Source organism: Eurosta solidaginis, chromosome 4, assembly GCF_040869045.1.
Source record: "Eurosta solidaginis isolate ZX-2024a chromosome 4, ASM4086904v1, whole genome shotgun sequence".
Taxonomy (NCBI): domain Eukaryota; kingdom Metazoa; phylum Arthropoda; class Insecta; order Diptera; family Tephritidae; genus Eurosta; species Eurosta solidaginis.
The window spans coordinates 18,735,885-18,754,854 of record NC_090322.1 but is presented as its reverse complement, the minus strand read 5'-3'; the positions used below and the strand labels follow the sequence as shown (position 1 = coordinate 18,754,854).

General features: G+C 41.8%; 1 protein-coding gene and 1 long non-coding RNA gene across 2 annotated transcripts in view; one reads left to right on the top strand and one right to left on the bottom strand.

The window, feature by feature from the left end:
• LOC137248418 (zinc finger protein 721-like) overlaps positions 1-18,970 on the top strand; it is a 203,734-nt gene that overhangs the window by 32,143 nt on the left and 152,621 nt on the right. The window contains exon 6 of the mRNA XM_067779356.1: positions 18,783-18,906. Within this exon, the coding sequence (XP_067635457.1) occupies positions 18,783-18,906 (124 nt within the window). The remainder of the gene's footprint in view (positions 1-18,782; positions 18,907-18,970) is intronic.
• On the bottom strand, positions 15,893-18,489 carry LOC137249188 (uncharacterized). The gene is made up of 4 exons (XR_010952279.1): positions 18,097-18,489; positions 17,664-18,044; positions 16,594-16,696; positions 15,893-16,535 (listed from the first exon to the last, which is right to left on the bottom strand). It is a non-coding gene; the product is annotated as an uncharacterized lncRNA (long non-coding RNA).

Genomic DNA, 18,970 nt, shown 5'->3' with positions numbered 1-18,970 from the left:
CTTCCCTCATACATACCGGATAAGGGTAACTTTTACTGTAGATAGGTTCAGGGGTGGTGGTCCGTATTTCGGCTCGCACATTTGTATCCACGAGCTCACTGCCATTAAGAGGGACGAAAAGATCGGAGTATTTTTCCAGTACTTCATTAACGTGCTGTTTTATATCAGCGGATACGTCCTTTCGCATTGAGTAATTAACCTGATTCGAAATTTTGGCCTTTAGTGGCAAATTGAAATTATTTATCCTTAAGAAATTGTTCTTCCTGTCGACTACTGCCCCTAACATTCTCAACGTAGCATCGCCGATTATACCGGCGAAGGATTTCAGTCCCGGAAGAACAAAGAATGCTATCTTTGAAGGGAAGCCCACATCCGTAAAAAATTTTAAACCTATCTTTTTATTAATTTACACCTCTCCTCCGTCTGAGTGGGCGTTAAAAACTTTCCCAACGGGATCACCTCCAGCTGCAATTTCTTCGCTAATGTAATTGATATAATTTACAGCTCGCGATTGTGTAGAGCTGTCCACATCCATTTTTTCGACGGGAGGATTCGTAGCGAGTGAAGCACGATAGTTACTTGAAAAACGCTCCCTACTATCGAATGGAGCCCTGCGATCCTGTTGACGCCAGGTAGGCTTGGGTGGAATTACAGGTGGTCTCCCTTCTAAGGACGGTTTAATCTCGTTTAAATTGTTAATAGGGACCACTATACGATTATTACCAGGAGATGGGTGAAGCGATACGTTTCTGAAGTTGACATTCTGCAACTCCAGGCAAGCAGAATAAGCCTCTGGAAGAGTCTTGGGGCATTGAACGAGGAGCATCCTTGATATCTCCCCATTTAGACCGCGGATGAATACATCCAACGCCCTATTTCTGTAACTGTCCATAAGGACCTTCGTGGTCAAGTTAAATAGGTGGTTCACTCGAGCGTAGAACTCGTCAACAGTGCCATCTTTCTGTTGCAATTGATGCAACAGATGTTCGAGAGTGCGGACATCCCGCTTATCTGCGTAATGCAGAGCCAGGCACCAATTGTTGTCAAAAATATTGTAGGAAATCAGAGCGTTATCCGCCGTACCGCGGACTTTTTATCGAATGTGCTGTAATATAGCACGGTATAAGGGTTTTCCCTTGATAACTGAAAAGTCAGCAAGGATGGTTTCTACGGAGTGTACCCAGGACACAAAGTGTATAGGGCTTCCGTCGAAAATTTGAAGCTCTTTTACGTAATCAGGCAGACGACATATTTCGCGAATGTCGACCTCAGTCATGGGGGCTTGTGCCACCACTTCCTCTGTTGCCTCGCTACGCGGAGGACCACTGAAGGTATTATTGGCCCGATCCAACTCCGTCACACGTCTCTCTAAAGTTTTCATCTTCTCCAGCATGCCATTAACGGCACCTGTTAAATTCATTACGTTCACTTTAAGATCCTCCATCCTTGTTACAGTTGAAAAAAAGGAAGGTATATTTAATTATTGGTTAAGTTCTATACTTACAGCACCACTAGGTTCATAAGTGGTGTTATATCGTGTACACTGTTTTTTCCTAAGAAGAGCTAGCTTCTGTATATTTTTGGTTGCTTGTTTGCTTTTTCCACTATGAGGTTCTTATATAGCCTTATAGCTTTTCGGTTTTTATTTTTTTTTATTTGCTTACACATTTTTTATTTGCTTTTACATTTAAAGTAAGCTTCTTTCTTACTTCACAACTTTTCTTCCTATTTGATCCTTAAAGGATATTCACTTTCACAAGCGGTCCCTACTCAGGCGCCACTTAAGGATCTCAGATCCTCTCACTTAAAAAATTAAGGAGCCAACTCCAAACAAACTAAGAAGTTGAAATTAGTAAAGCACTGAAATTTAAAGTTGACAAAATCTTCTTTATTCAAATGGTTGTATATTAACTTAAACACCAAATCGACTTAGTCGAACGGATCCCCGACAGCAACTGCCCAAACGTTCTTGGCGGTTTGCCAAAGAAACCTCAGCGCCGGCGGTAGCGGCGCAACCCTTACGAAAGTGTGTTAGAATGCAGGTGATAATGACCCTGGCCTTGATTTCCCACAAGCGTTGCGTTATTAAATTATTGGTATTGCATTTCATGATGAAATATAAATATGCTCACGCTGCAGCGCATGCAACGATCGATGGGAAACAAAATGTGCTGACGTTGCGGCGCGTGTGTTGATCGAACGTGGGAATGGTATGAATGGGTAGTGGCTGAGCGTGTAATCAAATTAATTGATACGAGCACGGTTGCCCTTTTGGCACCATTTGGACCAAAAATGGTCCTTTCCAACCCCATTTGGTCCGCTGGTCCCTTTTTTTCAATTTTGGCCCTTTTTAGGCTGTAGCCAGGATTTTGGTAATTTTGTCTGATGTAAATATGTACAAACTGCCTATAAAATTGTCCACACCTTCATCAACCCTTATATCAGGCATGCTTAACCAACGAAATGATATCGGTTCGTTGGTTAAGCATGCCTGCCTGCCTTATATAATCGAAAAAAAATTGCTGTTTTTAAAATGAAGACGAAATATAACACTTCTCCTTAGTCTAGAAAAGTGTTAAATCAAAGAAATTAGACGGAGTCTGCCACTGATGAACCCATTCTCGAACTGAAAACTAAATGAAAGCATGAGACTAATTTGTGTTATATTAAGTGTACTTGCCACTCCCTTAGTTTATGTTCAAGTTATGCGTGGAAGCATACCGATGCGTATTTAGAGTTTTTGGAACAATATATCGACATGCCAAATAAAAGGTTACCCTTAAAAAATTTTACAAAGACTCCTATGTAAACATTATGAAAGTGACACTTTTCGTTTGGGATGTCGATATTTAAATTTTATTCAAACAACCCATAGCAAATTAAAGAGTTTAAGGAATTCCAAGTGTTAAGCCACGCACTAGATATTTATTTAACTCGTTGGCTCACTCTGGAAAGTGTCTTCTGGTGTACACCTCACACTGCGATTAGGCTATATTTTCTATCTTTGTGTCTGGAAGTTAATTAAGTTTCTGCTATACAGATGTCAAATTCAATATCAGTTTGTTAGAACCAAATAAATCCTCATTAATTTGGCCCACACAAAACGACCCCACAACATATTTGACACGACATTAACACAACAAGTGGCCACAAAAGGCTCTAGCAACACGATGAACCAACCAGTCTCAGCAACACAACGAGCGGTCGCAACATTTAACAGCAACACGGCCAACCAACAAATCTCAGCAACACAACGAGCGCTCGCAACATTCAACAGCAACACGGTGACCATGGCAACGCAACCATTTGAGCTAGCAACACCAAACACAACAGCCATAAAAGGAGCGACACAGCAGCAAAGCAGTCAGTCAGCACGGAGCTGTGGTCGTGACCAGAGCTACTAGCGAAGTATATCCCTATTGCAGTTGACCTTCTCTATGCAATAGGAATCCACTTCATAGGAGCGAGTCGTGGAATGGTGATTGCGGTTGACCTTCTCTACGCATCACCCCCAAAGACCAAAGGCCCCGCCACAGTAACGTGCAACCGCGACAGGTGACACCCGCTCACCTCCGTCAGTAGAAGCACGCCGGCAGAGGCCGCAACAGAGCGGCAACGCTCGTAAACCAGCGCAGAGCGCGACAGCAAAGCGCAGCAGAGGTCCGCCGACGCACAACGTAACCAGCAGTCAGTCAGCACGGAGCTGTGGTCGTGACCAGAGCTACTAGCGAAGTATATCCCTATTGCAGTTGACCTTCTCTATGCAATAGGAATCCACTTCATAGGAGCGAGTCGTGGAATGGTGATTGCGGTTGACCTTCTCTACGCATCACCCTCAAAGACCAAAGGCCCCGCCACAGTAACGCGCAACCGCGACAGGTGACACCCGCTCACCTCCGTCAGTAGAAGTACGCCCGCAGAGGCCGCAACAGAGCGGCAACGCACGTAAACCAGCGCAGAGCGCGGCAGCAAAGCGCAGCAGAGGTCCGCCGACGCACGACGTAACCAGAGTCAGTCAGCACGGAGCTGTGGTCGTGACCAGAGCTACTAGCGAAGTATATCCCTATTGCAGTTGACCTTCTCTATGCAATAGGAATCCACTTCATAGGAGCGAGTCGTGGAATGGTGATTCCGGTTGATCTTCTCTATGCATCACCCCCAGAGACCAAAGGCCCCGCCACAGTAACGCGCAACCGCGACAGGTGACGCCCGCTCACCTCCGCCAGTAGAAGTACGCCAGCAGAGGTCCGCCGACGCACAACGTAACCAAAGTGACGCCCGCTCACCTCCGTCAGTAGAAGTACGCCAGCAGAGGCCCGCCGACGCACAACGTAACCAAAAAGTACGCCGGCAGAGGCCGCAACAGAGCGGCAACGCACGTAAACCAGCGCAGAGCGCGGCAGCAAAGCGCAGCGGAGTAGAAGTACGCCAGCAGAGGTCACGTCAACGCAGCGACGCATAGCGCAGCCAGGGTAAGCCAGCGCCAAGTGCGGCGGCAGAGCGCAGCAGAGGTACACCGACAGCAATACAAGTAAACGCCGACGTAGGGCGCGACAGAGTATCGCCCAGCAAGTACCAGTAGACGCCGACGCAAGGCGGGGCAGAGAATCACCCAGCAACCAGTAATATAAATAGACGCCGACGCAAGGCGCAGCAGAGTAATACAAGTAAACGCCGACATAAGGCGCGTCAAGGCACCGACGGCACACACTAACGGGATCCGTCTAACGGAACACGGCGACAGAGCATCGCCTCAGCAATACAAGTAGACGCCGACGTAAGGCGCGACAGAGCACCGCAGCAGAGAGAGACGCCGTCATAAGGCGCGTCAAGGCACCGACGCCACATACTAACGGGACCCAGCTAACGGGATACGGCCGGACCGCTAAGGCCCGCCACCGCAATCAAGGATACCGCAAGATAATCCGAGTGAAATTGAAAATGAAGTATACAAACACGTTTTATTTTATATTATAGAATTTAGAACCAATAAAGAGAGTGAAGTTTTTTATATTAAATCGATTTGCAAGGTGCCCCTTTAATACAAATTTATTGTAATTTATTGTTATTGGGCACGGCGAGTATACCCCAGCAAATATCAAAGAAGCAACGGGGCACGAAAAAGCTTCGTTATAATTGGCGCCCGAGCAGGGACCCTGCAAATCGTTACCACGTCAGAAGGAACATTCCTGACGAGAAACCTAACCGTAAAATGGTCGACCAGATCGATACCACGTGGTTAGACACAATTTCAAAGGAACAGCTGATATCCATCACACAGGAATTGGGTATTGGGCACACAGGCACCACCCGGGAGATCCCAAAGCGCATAGCAGCACTGGCCTCAAAGGCAAATACGGACTCGGAAATCCACGAAAAATTTTTATCCTTACAAGCCACCTACAAGGAAACTACGCACATGAGCGACGTAAATGAGGTTAAGACACCGACTCCGTCGAACGGAGGAGGCACACCGAAGGTCACCGTTACAACAGTAGAACAAACTCAATTCGCGTTTCCTCCCAGGAGTACAGTACCCACACGACAGCACGTACCATCAGAAATTACGGCATCATCAACCGACACATCTCAACCCACGCAACCGTACTTACCAGCGGGAATGACGGCACCAGCCATGAACTATACAGGCCAGGTAACTCAAGCACCGACCGTGGTGTTCGCGCCCATCATCGACCAGGTAAAAAGTGGTCCGTAAAGTATGAAGGTGGACGGGACCCGTTAGCGTTCATCCAACGGTTAGAGGAGTTAGCCGAAGTATACGCGCTAAACGTGGACCTCCTGCCAAAAACCATGCCCGAGCTACTAGGGGGCGCCGCGCTACAATGGTACCGCAATAACAATGCGCACTGTGGAGAGTGGACAAGGTTCAAAACGGATTTTTTACGTTTCTTCCTACCAGTCAGGTACTTCGAGCGGCTCGACGACGACATACGCCAACGAAGGCAGCACAACAAGGAGAGGTATAAGGACTACGTACTAGGAATCCAGAGCTTGATGAGACACGCAGGGTACACCAGCGAACAGCGGCTGGAACGAATCTTCCGTAACAGCCACCCCGATTACCAACTTTACATCCGTCGGAGGGACTTCACTAATCTCGCAGAGCTCCTGACACTCGTTGAAGAATACGAGAACATACGCGAGGACTATCGAAGATCATCAGGCGGACATCACCGCGAAGTTACGCGATACATCGCTAGTGACACAACCCGGGTGTCACCATCAAAACCTGAAACACAACCACCACCGCCACCGAACCTAACGAACCGCACGCCTCCAAGCAATCAGAGATACGACCCCAACGGCGTATGCAGGAGATGCAGGCGAACGAGGACATGACACCAATAGGTGCCGAAACCCACAGAAAATTTTTTGCTGGGAATGTGGCCGCAACGACATACGAACCATCGAATGCTGCCGCCGACGTCAGGGAAACGACAGAGGGCTCCACGAAGAAGAAGGCGCCGTGAGCCCAAGGGACCTAGCGCCGAAACGGCAGTAACAATGTACCAAGAGTATGGTCGCCTCTACGCCGTAGCCAAGCTCGGCGCGGAATCAGCCGAGGCAGTCATCGACACAGGGGCATCAAGAAGTTTCGTCTCGAGCAGCTTAGCAGAACGTGTGGTGAACTCGGGAAGCGGAGAAATGGTGAGAGTGGCCACCAAAATAACGATGGCAGACGGGACTAGCACTACCATCTTCGACGCCATAAGGACTGAGGTACGCCTCGGAGAAGCGTCACTCCACACAGTTTTACACGTCATGCCCGGAGCGATCGACGACATCATACTGGGCCTAGATACGCTAGGAAGCATGGGAGCCACCATATCATGTGGAGAAGGCCACCTCGTGCTAACCAGACCCCTTACCCAGCACACACCGAATCCGGGAGCCGCGCCAGAACGGATATCGCCAGGTACGACAGCCCTGGGACTATTCCAAGTTCAATATCATCAAGAAAGGATATCGCCAGGTACGACAGCCCTGGGACTATTCAAAGTACACCATCAGCCAGAACGGATACCGCCAGGTACGACAGCCCTGGAACTATTCCAAGTTCAATATCATCAAGAAAGGATATCGCCAGGTACGACAGCCCTGGGCCGATTCAAAGTACACCTTCAGCCAGAACGGATATCGCCAGGTACGACAGCCCTGGGACTATTCCAAGTTCAATATCATCAAGAAAGGATATCGCCAGGTACGACAGCCCTGGGACTATTCAAAGTACACCATCAGCCAGAACGGATATCGCCAGGTACGACAGCCCTGGGACTATTCAAAATTCAACATCATCAAGAACGGATATCGCCAGGTACGACAGCCCTGGGACTATTCAAAGTACACCATCAGCCAGAACGGATATCGCCAGGTACGACAGCCCTGGGAGTATTCAAAATTCAACATCGTCAAGAACGGATATCGCCAGGTACGACAGCCCTGGGACTATTCAAAGTACACCATCAGCCAGAACGGATATCGCCAGGTACGACAGCCCTGGGACTATTCAAAATTCAACATCATCAAGAACGGATAACGGCGGGTACGACACCCCTGGAGCCTCATCTGGAACCATTCAGAGTATAACAGCACCGAGCAGCAGTAACTTCAAGCACGACGGCATTATGCAAAACAACGACAACCGGTCATTCTATCGCAAACCACCGAGGTGACAACACGTGCTTTTGCTACGAATTTTAATTAATTTGGCCCACACAAAACGACCCGACAACATATTTGACACGACATTAACACAACAAGTGGCTACAAAAGGCTCTAGCAACACGATCAACCAACCAGTCTCAGCAACACAACGAGCGGTCGCAACATTTAACAGCAACACGGCCAACCAACAAATCTCAGCAACACAACGAGCGCTCGCAACATTCAACAGCAACACGGTGACCATGGCAACGCAACCATTTGAGCTAGCAACACCAAACACAACAGCCATAAAAGGAGCGACACAGCAGCAAAGCAGTCAGTCATCACGGAGCTGTGGTCGTGACCAGAGCTACTAGCGAAGTATATCCCTATTGCAGTTGACCTTCTCTATGCAATAGGAATCCACTTCATAGGAGCGAGTCGTGGAATGGTGATTGCGGTTGACCTTCTCTACGCATCACCCCCAAAGACCAAAGGCCCCGCCACAGTAACGCGCAACCGTGACAGGTGACACCCGCTCACCTCCGTCAGTAGAAGCACGCCGGCAGAGGCCGCAACAGAGCGGCAACGCACGTAAACCAGCGCAGAGCGCGGCAGCAAAGCGCAGCAGAGGTCCGCCGACGCACAACGTAACCAGCAGTCAGTCAGCACGGAGCTGTGGTCGTGACCAGAGCTACTAGCGAAGTATATCCCTATTGCAGTTGACCTTCTCTATGCAATAGGAATCCACTTCATAGGAGCGAGTCGATGAATGGTGATTGCGGTTGACCTTCTCTACGCATCACCCCCAAAGACCAAAGGCCCCGCCACAGTAACGCGCAACCGCGACAGGTGACACCCGCTCACCTCCGCCAGTAGAAGTACGCCAGAAGAGGTCCGCCGACGCACAACGTAACCAAAGTGCCGCCCGCTCATCTCCGTCAGTAGAAGTACGCCAGCAGAGGCCCGCCGATGCACAACGTAACCAAAAAGTACGCCAACAGAGCAGCAACGCACATAAACCAGCGCAGAGCGCGGCAGCAAAGCGCAGCGGAGTAGAAGTACGCCAGCAGAGGTCACGTCAACGCATCGACGCATAGCGCAGCCAGGGTAAGCCAGCGCAAAGCGCGGCGGCAGAGGGCAGCAGAGGTACACCGACAGCAATACAAGTAAACGCCGACGTAGGGCGCGACAGAGTATCGCCCAGCAAATACGAGTAGACGCCGACACAAAGCGTGGCAGAGAATCACCCAGCAACCAGTAATATAAATAGACGCCGACGCAAGGCGCAGCAGAGTAATACAAGTAAACGCCGACATAAGGCGCGTCAAGGCACCGACGCCACACACTAACGGGAACCGTCTAATGGAACACGGCGACAGAGCATCGCCTCAGCAATACAAGTAGACGCCGACGTAAGGCGCGACAGAGCACCGCAGCAGAGAGAGACGTCGTCATAAGGCGCGTCAAGGCACCGACGCCACACACTAACGGGATCCGTCTAACGGAACACGGCGACAGAGCATCGCCTCATCAATACAAGTAGACGCCGACGTAAGGCGCGACAGAGCACCGCAGCAGAGAGAGACGCCGTCATAAGGCGCGTCAAGGCACCGACGCCACATACTAACGGGACCCAGCTAACGGGATACGGCCGGACCGCTAAGGCCCGCCACCGCAATCAAGGATACCGCAAGATAATCCGAGTGAAATTGAAAATGAAGTATACAAACACGTTTTATTTTATATTATAGAATTTAGAACCAATAAAGAGAGTGAAGTTTTTTATATTAAATCGATTTGCAAGGTGCCCCTTTAATACAAACTTATTGTAAACGAACCCTGGGCACGGCGAGTATACCCCAGCAAATATCAAAGAAGCAACGGGGCACGAAAAAGCTTCGTTACAAGTTACAGAATTACAAGTTTCTATGCATTTCCAACCTGCACTAAAGAGTTCAATCAGACGTTAGTCTGCTGATATTAAACCAACAATATGAAGCAGAAGTAATTTTAGGTACAATGATTATATCAAAATATTGGATATTTGAAAATTTCAGTGCATTTAGAATATAAATTATCTTCACCCAAGGAATATTTTTTTATTGGAAGTAAGGCAGAAATATTTTTTGAAAGCGCTACTTTTACAAATGCTCAACATAGATCTTTTACAAACGCTTTGTGCCAAATTATTCCCGTTGGAAAGGAGTTCTGCCCCGGAAGCTTTAATAACATTTTTGACAAATTTATCGTACCTAGTTAAATGTGAGCTAAATTACATTACTCCACAGTTGAAACTTTTAAGACCTTTCAATGGTCAGTCTGAGGACTGTGGCTGGATTCAATAAATGTGAGTTTTGAAATGTATTTTATGTATTCTAAGACAAATTATATGGAAAAAAGTGTACATTTCAAAGCTCGCACTTACAGAATCTAGGCCATGGATGGGAAAACTGAAGCGTGAGGGTGTATTGGTAAATGGAAGAGTAAAGAAGGACTGATTTTATGATAAAGTTGATATCACCGAGCTTTGGAGAGATTTGGTTTAAAAATAAACTGACCTAGTTTGACTTGTCACACGGTCCCCTAAGGTTTTTCGTTAAAACATATATTCATATGACTTTTTGTTATAATAAAAGTGTGAGTGGCATTAAACTTTACCACAAGCTTAAATTAAAAGTTTTATAAGGAATTCGACACATTTGTGAATTGCCGAATGGTTTGTAAAAGAATTGAAGAATACTGTGGCGAATTTTAGCATCACTAAGCTGTTAATAAAGTCGCAACAACAATCAAGCAAGCTGCCACTCTTGCACTCGTACATGAACACATGAATTTAATCCATTTACACACGTATAAGGCGACGAAGAGATATTACGCGCACACACTTGTGGTCATCTGCCGAAGTAGTGCTCACAATACACACGCATATGACTATGAGAAACGCACAAACTACAAATATACATGTATATCGCCGGTAACCAAGCAAGAGATTCTAGAAGGCGTAACGTCTAGTAGAAATATGCGAATGAAGCAAGGGAGAGTATAAAGGCAGCGCAACCTGAGTAATCAGGATCAGTTTAACTTAAACACGCTATCAGTTGAGAAGTGAAGTTTAATTGTGAAGTATAATTTTACTATTCCCAAAGTAGTATAATAAAGACCATTTTGAAATACAGAATATATACTGGAGTGATTTATTCAACAGTTAAGCGATTCGAACGTTAGCAGAAGGTTGCGAATAAGCGGAATTTCCCTAAATTCGTTAAAATACAAAAATTTGGTCTATTATATTATGTTCAGACTTACGCGTTTAACGGCTCATTCTTGTTTTATGAGTAAAACAAGTTGAAAACACGTGTTTTCGCCTTGTAAAATCTGTCAATAAAATAAGTTGAAAACACTTGTTTTCGCCGAAATTTAGATTGAAAACAAGTTGAAACCATTGTCGGCACTAGAACTTATCGGTAATAATCGATTAATCTGTTGTCCCATAACTAATATGTCATTTTGTTTTGAGTGGTAAACTTATTTTCGGGTGATAAATTTATTTAAAATATTTGGAATACAATGGAGAAAAAGCAATACAAAACAAGTAAGATCGGGACTGTCTTCGGCTGTGCCGAAGACTTCATACCTTTCATAAATGGGGCGGAACAATAATCTTATCCTGCTCGTAATCTCCGAATAATCGGATGTATAAGATAAGAAATATATAGTGAACAGATCTACATACCTTAACGATTTTTAAGATAAATATAAAATAAAAAATAGTTAGGTACTTTGTGTGAGGATCCAAAGTTTCAGGTTTTTTGTGGTCTGCGTGTAAAAACTATGACTACGAATCACGTATTTCAACAATATATGACGTAAGCGTAACTATTTGATGAAATTTGATGAATTTTGAAGCTTCTAGCCGTAAAAATGGGGCAAAAATTAGAGTTTATATGGGGTAGATAGTATATATACCACCGATCTCTATGATTTTTTCAGACAACAATATATGCTATATACGTAAGCATATGGTGAAATTTGAAGCGTCTAGCTGTTAAAAAGGGGCAGAAATTGCGCACAGTTTCTTATCTGAACAATCGGTTGTATGAGATATATACTATATATACAACCGATCTCTATGATTTTTTCAGACAACAATATATGCCATATACGGAAGCAATCGGTGAAATTTGAAGCTTATAGCTGTTAAAATGGGATAGAAATTGCGTAAAATTTCTTATCTGAACAATCGGTTGTATGAGATATATACTATATATACAACCGATCTCTATGATTTTTTCAGACAACAATATATGCTATATACGGAAGCAATCGGTGAAATTTGAAGCTTATAGCTGTTAAAATGGGGTAGAAATTGCGAAGTTTCTTATCTGAACAATCGGTTGTATGAGATATATACTATATATACAACCGATCTCTATGATTTTTTCAGACAACAATATATGCTATATACGTAAGTATTCGGTGAAATTTGAAGCTTCTAGCTGTTAAAATGGGGCTAAAATTTGCGAAAATATATATATATATATATACTATATATACCACCATATATATACTATATATACCACCATATATATACTATATATACCACCGATCTTTATGATTTTTTCAGACAAAAATATATGCTATATACGTAAGTATTTGTTCAAATTTGAAGCCTCTAGCTCTTAAAATAGGGCAGTAATTACGAAAAGTTCCTTATCTGAACAATCGGTTGTGGGGGATATATACTATATATACGACCGATCTCATCAATTTTTTCAGGCAACAATACGTGCAATATACGAAAGTATTTGGTGAAGTTTGAAGCTTCAATCTGTTAAATTGGGTAAGATATTACAAAAATCCTCTTTTTCTGAAAAATCGGTTGTATGGAGGATATATGCTATAGTGGTCCGATTCGGTCGGTTCCGACAAATGTCTAATCGGACACCCAAATACACCCGCTCACCAAATTTTATCAAGATATCTCAAAAATTGAGGGACTAGTTTGCATACAAACAGACAGACGGACAGATGGACAGACGGACATGGCTAAATCAACTCAGCTCTTCAACCTGATTATTTCGGTATACTTAATGGTGGGTCTATCTATTTTCCTTTAAAAAAAAAAAAATAAAATTTTGAATTTTGAAGCTTCTAGCCGTAAAAAAGGGGCAAAAATGACAGTTTATATGAAGTATATAATATATATACCACCGATCTCTATGATTTTTTCAGCCACAACAATATATGCTACATACGTAAGCATTTTGTGAAATTTGAAGCTTGCAGCTGTTAAAACGGGGCAGAAATTGCGCAAAGTTTCTTATCTGAACAATCGGTTGTATGAGATATATACTATATATACAACTGATCTCTATGATATATATGCTATAGACGTAAGCAATCGGTGAAATTTGAAGCTTATAGCTGTTAAAATGGGGTAGAAATTGCGTAAAATTTCTTATCTGAACAATCGGTTGTATGAGATATATACTATATATACAACCGATCTCTATGATTTTTTCAGACAACAATATATGCTATATACGTAAGCAATCGGTGAAATTTGAAGCTTATAGCTGTTAAAATGGGGTAGAAATTGCGAAAAGTTTCTTATCTGAACAATCGGTTGTATGAGATATATACAATATATACAACCGATCTCTATGATTTTTGCAGACAACAATATATGCTATATATGTACGTAAGCAATCGGTGAAATTTGAAGCTTATAGCTGTTAAAATGGGGTAGAAATTGCGAAAAGTTTCTTATCTGAACAATCGGTTGTATGAGATATATACTATATATACAACCGATCTCTATGATTTTTTCAGACAACAATATATGCTATATACGTAAGTATTCGGTGAAATTTGAAGCTTCTAGCTTTAAAATGGGGCTAAAATTTGCGAAAATATATATATATATATATATATATATAATTAACGAATCCTTAAACAGCGGTATTGTACCTAGTTACTGGAAAATTTCAACAATAATACCTGTTGAAAAAGTAAAAAATACAATGAAACCCGAGGAACTACGTCCAATTAACACGTTACCTATAGATGAAAAAATTATGGAGACAGTGGTGAAGAATCAACTTGTGGCATACTTAGAGAAGCACAATGTGATTATCCCAGAACAATCGGGATTCAGGAAGAGCCATTCTTGTGAAACAGCGTTGAATATGGTAATTGCAGATTGGAAAGAAGACATGGCGGACAAAAAATTTACGGTGTCTGTCTTCTTGGATTTAAAACGGGCTTTTGAAACTGTCGATAGATCTGAGCTATTGGACGTTATGTTTAAAATTGGTATAAGAGGAAAGGCTTTGGAATGGTTCCGGAGTTATTTGGGTGACAGAAAACAGAGAACTATAATTGGAAAGGAGGTTTCATCAGTGGTGGATGTTAACATTGGTTTACCACAAGGCTCGGTCTTGGCGCCAATATTGTTTACATTGTATATCAATGAGGACAAAACGAAGTACTTGCTGTCATCGAGCAAAGAGTCAGCGCATATGCGCCTTGGCAACCACGCTACTGTTGGCAGCCATAATTTCGAAATAGTAAAAGACTTCGTTTATTTGGGAACCAGCATCAACATTAGCAACAACATCAGCACTGAAATCCAGCGAAGAATCAATCTTGCCAATAAATGCTACTTTGGACTAGGTAGGCAATTGAAAAGTAAAGTCCCCTCTCGGCGAACGAAAATCATACTCTACAAGTCACTTATCGTACCCGTCCTGCTATATGGGGCAGAAGCATGGACCATGACAACAGCAGATGAAGTGGCTTTGGGAGTGTTCGAGAGAAAAGTTCTTCGAAATATTTATGGACCTCTACGCGTTGGCGATGGCGAGTACCGAAGAAGATTTAATGATGAGCTGTACGAGCTATACGCAGACATCAACATAGTCCAGCGAATTAAAACGCAGCGGCTGCGCTGGCTAGGCCATGTTATGCGAATGAAAGATGATGCTCCGGCCAAGAAAGTGTTTCTATCGGAACCCGCCTATGGAAGCAGAGGTAGAGGGCGGCCCCCACTCCGTTGGAAGGACCAGGTGGAAAACGATTTAAACTCCCTTGGTGTGACCAATTGGCGCCGGTTGGCGGAGCGAAGGAGCGACTGGCGCGCCTTGTTGGACGGCCATAACCGTTTAGACGGTTAAGCGCCAATTAAGTAAGTAAGTAAGTATATCAATGATATCAAAAGATGCTTAAAATATTGTAAAATACGTCTATTTGCGGATGATGCATTGCTTATCATAAGTGAAAAATATGCAGAATGTGCCATGCTGAAAGTACAAGAAGACCTGGACTCGCTATACAAATGGTTATGCCTTAGAAAACTGAAATTAAATGTCGAAAAAACTAAGTTCATGATATTTTGTAAAAACACTAATATCATAAGTAACAATAGTTTAAATAATATTACGCTGAAGTTAAAAAACATGGAAATCCGAAGAGTAGAAAAAATTAAGTATTTAGGAGTTTTGATTGATGATAATCAAAATTTTGGAGAGCATGTAACTTATCTGGAAAGGAAAATTGCACAGAAAATAGGCTTCATGTATAGAACATGTAAACATATCAGTCAAAGTCATAAAATATTGGTATATCGTTCAATTATTGAACCACACTTTATTTATTGTCCTACTATTCTGCTATTAAGTAATGATATATATATTAAGAAACTTCAAATACAGCAAAACAAGGCAATGCGATTTATTTTAAAATGTCCTCCAAGAACGCCAAAAATTGTAATGCTCAATAGATTAAACTGGCTTAGTATTAAACAGTCAGTTAGTTATTTCACATTGAAATTTATACACCAACTTAGGTTAGGAATGTTACCGAATTACCTGAGTAGTAAAATACATTATAATCATGAAATCCACAATTATGGAACAAGAAATTGCAATAATATAAGACTGCCTAGAATAAGAACTGAGTTCGCCAAAAGGTCTCTTAAATATTTAGGGTATAAAATGTATAATGAGTTACCTTCTGATTTGAAAGACTGTGAAAATATTAGTAAGTTCAAAGAAAAATTGTTTTTATATTGTACGTCACTAAATGTGACATGAGTATTTATATTTTATCTCTTATTTTAACCTAAACTAGGTCTTAAAGACCGTAATAATAAATAAATAAATAAATAAATAATTTTTAGTTATTAAATATTTAATTTTGAATATGCATTTAATTTTTAGTGAAATGAATTTATTATGTTTTAGTTTTTAAGTAATATTACTTTTACTTTTATGCGAAAAATAAGACTGGAATAAACAAAGTACCTTTTCTTGAACAAGAGTATTTCAAAGTTTTTTTACTTACTGAAAAGGGTAGCTAAACTTTTTCGAATTATTTCTGCATTATTTTAACGGTCGTTTGCCGATATTTCTTGATGTGGATATTGACGATTTCTTTCTACAATTTGCAAAGCGGAAATCCATTTCTCGTTAATACTGTCGTTCCTTTCGTTTAAAAAGTTATGTAGGACACAACATGCCTTTATAATAATGTTGGCATTTTGTATTTGATTGTCTATGCCCTTACCAATTCGTCGAAAACGAGCCTTCACGTGACCAAAGGCATTTTCAACAACTCTTCGCACTTTGGAAAGAGAATAGTTAAAATTTTTTTCGTCTTCATTTTGAGACACTTGGAATGCATATGGTTTCATCAACGTTTTGCTAAAACGAAAAGCTGAGTCTCCTATAATGAAAATCGGCACATCAACACCGGTGTGCGCATTTCATCCAGGTAAGGACAACTGTGTTTTCAATGTTGAGGACTCGAAGATTTGGGAATCATTGCACCGTCCTGGACTGCCAACATTAATATAAATGAACCGGTATCTGAAACAAAAAATTGTATATCTTCCTTTATAAACAACATAATCATAAAGGAACACACCTTGCATCGACCAAAGCAAGTAGGATAGTCGAATACCATCCCTTGTAATTATAATAATCAGTTGCATCTTCACTACGTGGATGAATCTCAATGTGACAACCATCTGAAATTTTTAAAAACAAGAACGTTGACATACAAAAAAAGAAAAAGTAAGCGACTTCCAATATCTTGGTGTTATTGTTGACCAAAACTTGAGTTGGTCTACGCATATTTCTCGTTTGAAGTCCTACTTGCGATCTTCCGTTCGTTATTTTTACAATTTAAGAAAAGTTTGTTCAAACGAAACACTTAAAACTATTTACTACGCTTTAGTCCACTCCAAGCTCCAATATGGTATAACCTGTTGGGGTGGCGCTGCAGGTAATAAAATCCAGCAGCTTCTAACTATTCAAAAATGGGTCATAAGAAAAATATGTAATGTTGATCGTTTTCATCACTCTATGGAGTTGTTTAGGGATCTGAAAGTTCTTCCTGTTAAGCATATGTACTACTATAAAACGTTAAAGATATTTTTCATTCGCTGTGGGTATTTACATAGCCTGGTATCGGATAGTTATAACTTGAGGCAAAACTCATATGGACTTGTGTATGTCCCGACCTCTCGAACAACCAGCTTCAACAACTTCTTTACTATCGTTTCTTGTAAAGCTTTTAATGCGTTGCCTGCATGTATACGTGTCACTAGAAATCTGAATGAGTTTTTGGGAAAGGTTAAATCTTTTCTACTAGAGAAATCACACGAAGACATCAAAATTTTGCTGAACCATAGCACTTAAAAAAGTATATGTACATATTGTATTAATATATTTTATTACTCATTATTTTTAATCAAACTTCACCCCACGCACTATTTTACATGTTTTTGAATTCAATTTTATTCGGAGATGGCATTCGATACTAAAATACATATATTTTTACAGAATGCCTTACTTTTCTTTCTGTAATTATGGTTAATTTAATTTAAGTCGCTATTGTAACATATATGCTGTTTTGAAAGAAAATGAATAAAAAATGAAATGAAAATGAAATGAAAATGAATACATAGCTATGGTAACCCAAATTTAACAAACCTATTGCTCCCATGCACTGAGGAAATCCTATAGTTCTGATACTTTTTCCCTCGTTAAGGGAAAACTAGGCATGTACGTAATGCTCAAATGCTTCCATGTCTGAGTACAAAACTCAAGTACTATTTCACACACAGTGGACTTTCCAACTCCAAACATGTTCCCAATTGTGCGATACTCTGCCGATGATCCCAACGCGTAGAGGGCTATGGCTACTCGTTTGTGTAAAGAGATGGCTTTTCTTAGTGGGGTATCTTTCTTTTCCAACACTCTTAAATTATCGCAAAGTTCTATAAATACACTTCTTTTAATGCGAAAATTGCTTTTGAAGAACTCATCTCCATTCACTTGGCAGTCAACTTCCCAGAAGGATTGCGATCGAGCCTTTGAAAAGAAAAGTGTTAATGCTTTTGCAAACCCCCACTAGCATGCTTACTCTTGTCCAATATGACCTTGATTGCCAGGAAAGGTTTTGTGAGGCCACCAATAACACTGCATCTTTCTGATATTCATTGCACGCCGCTTTTTGAACTGGTTCAAATACTCATTGTCGAACGATGTATATTGAAATAAACACAAAGGATTTGATTGTGCTTTCATGGTTAATATCTTCAACACTTTTTTCTCTTTATCACTCATCTCAAATTAGAATAAAATTCACAAACACACAATATTATCAAATTTAATGAAATCGCTTACAACAATATTAAATTCCTCATGGTTGCATTGGAGCTGTCAAAATAAAATAAGAACCGAAGGTGTGAACGTATTTGTTTTATGTGAGGTGTTTTATGCTAAAACACTTGTTTTAGAGTGTAATCTGAACATGATTTTACTTTGAGATTTGATGCTTTTTTTCGATGAATTTCGATCCCAAATGAAAACATGGTGTGACAACCGTGAATACGAGCGTATCGATTTTTTATCGATACAATTACTTTTCTCTGATACCTGAGTAGTCGATGCAAAAGTATCGACTACAAATTTTCTTGGTATCGGGCCAAAAGTGTGAATACCTTATTGGTTTTGGTAGTATCGTTCATAGTGTACAAGTACAAGTGTGTTGACTTATCTGTCAAGCATTCTGACAGGCACTCGCTGGATTCGGAATGACAGCGAATTCAAAATGGATACCATTACCGAGTGCGCCGAATGATTGAAAAATTGAAAAAGTCGATACGATTGGTAGTCAAAAATGTTGTCGTTGAGACCAAAAATGCGACTCTAGACCTGAGATTTCCATCAGGTGAGCGAGGCTGTTTGTAGTTTTGACGTTTATCGCTTAGTGAACACACTTGTATAGGCACACT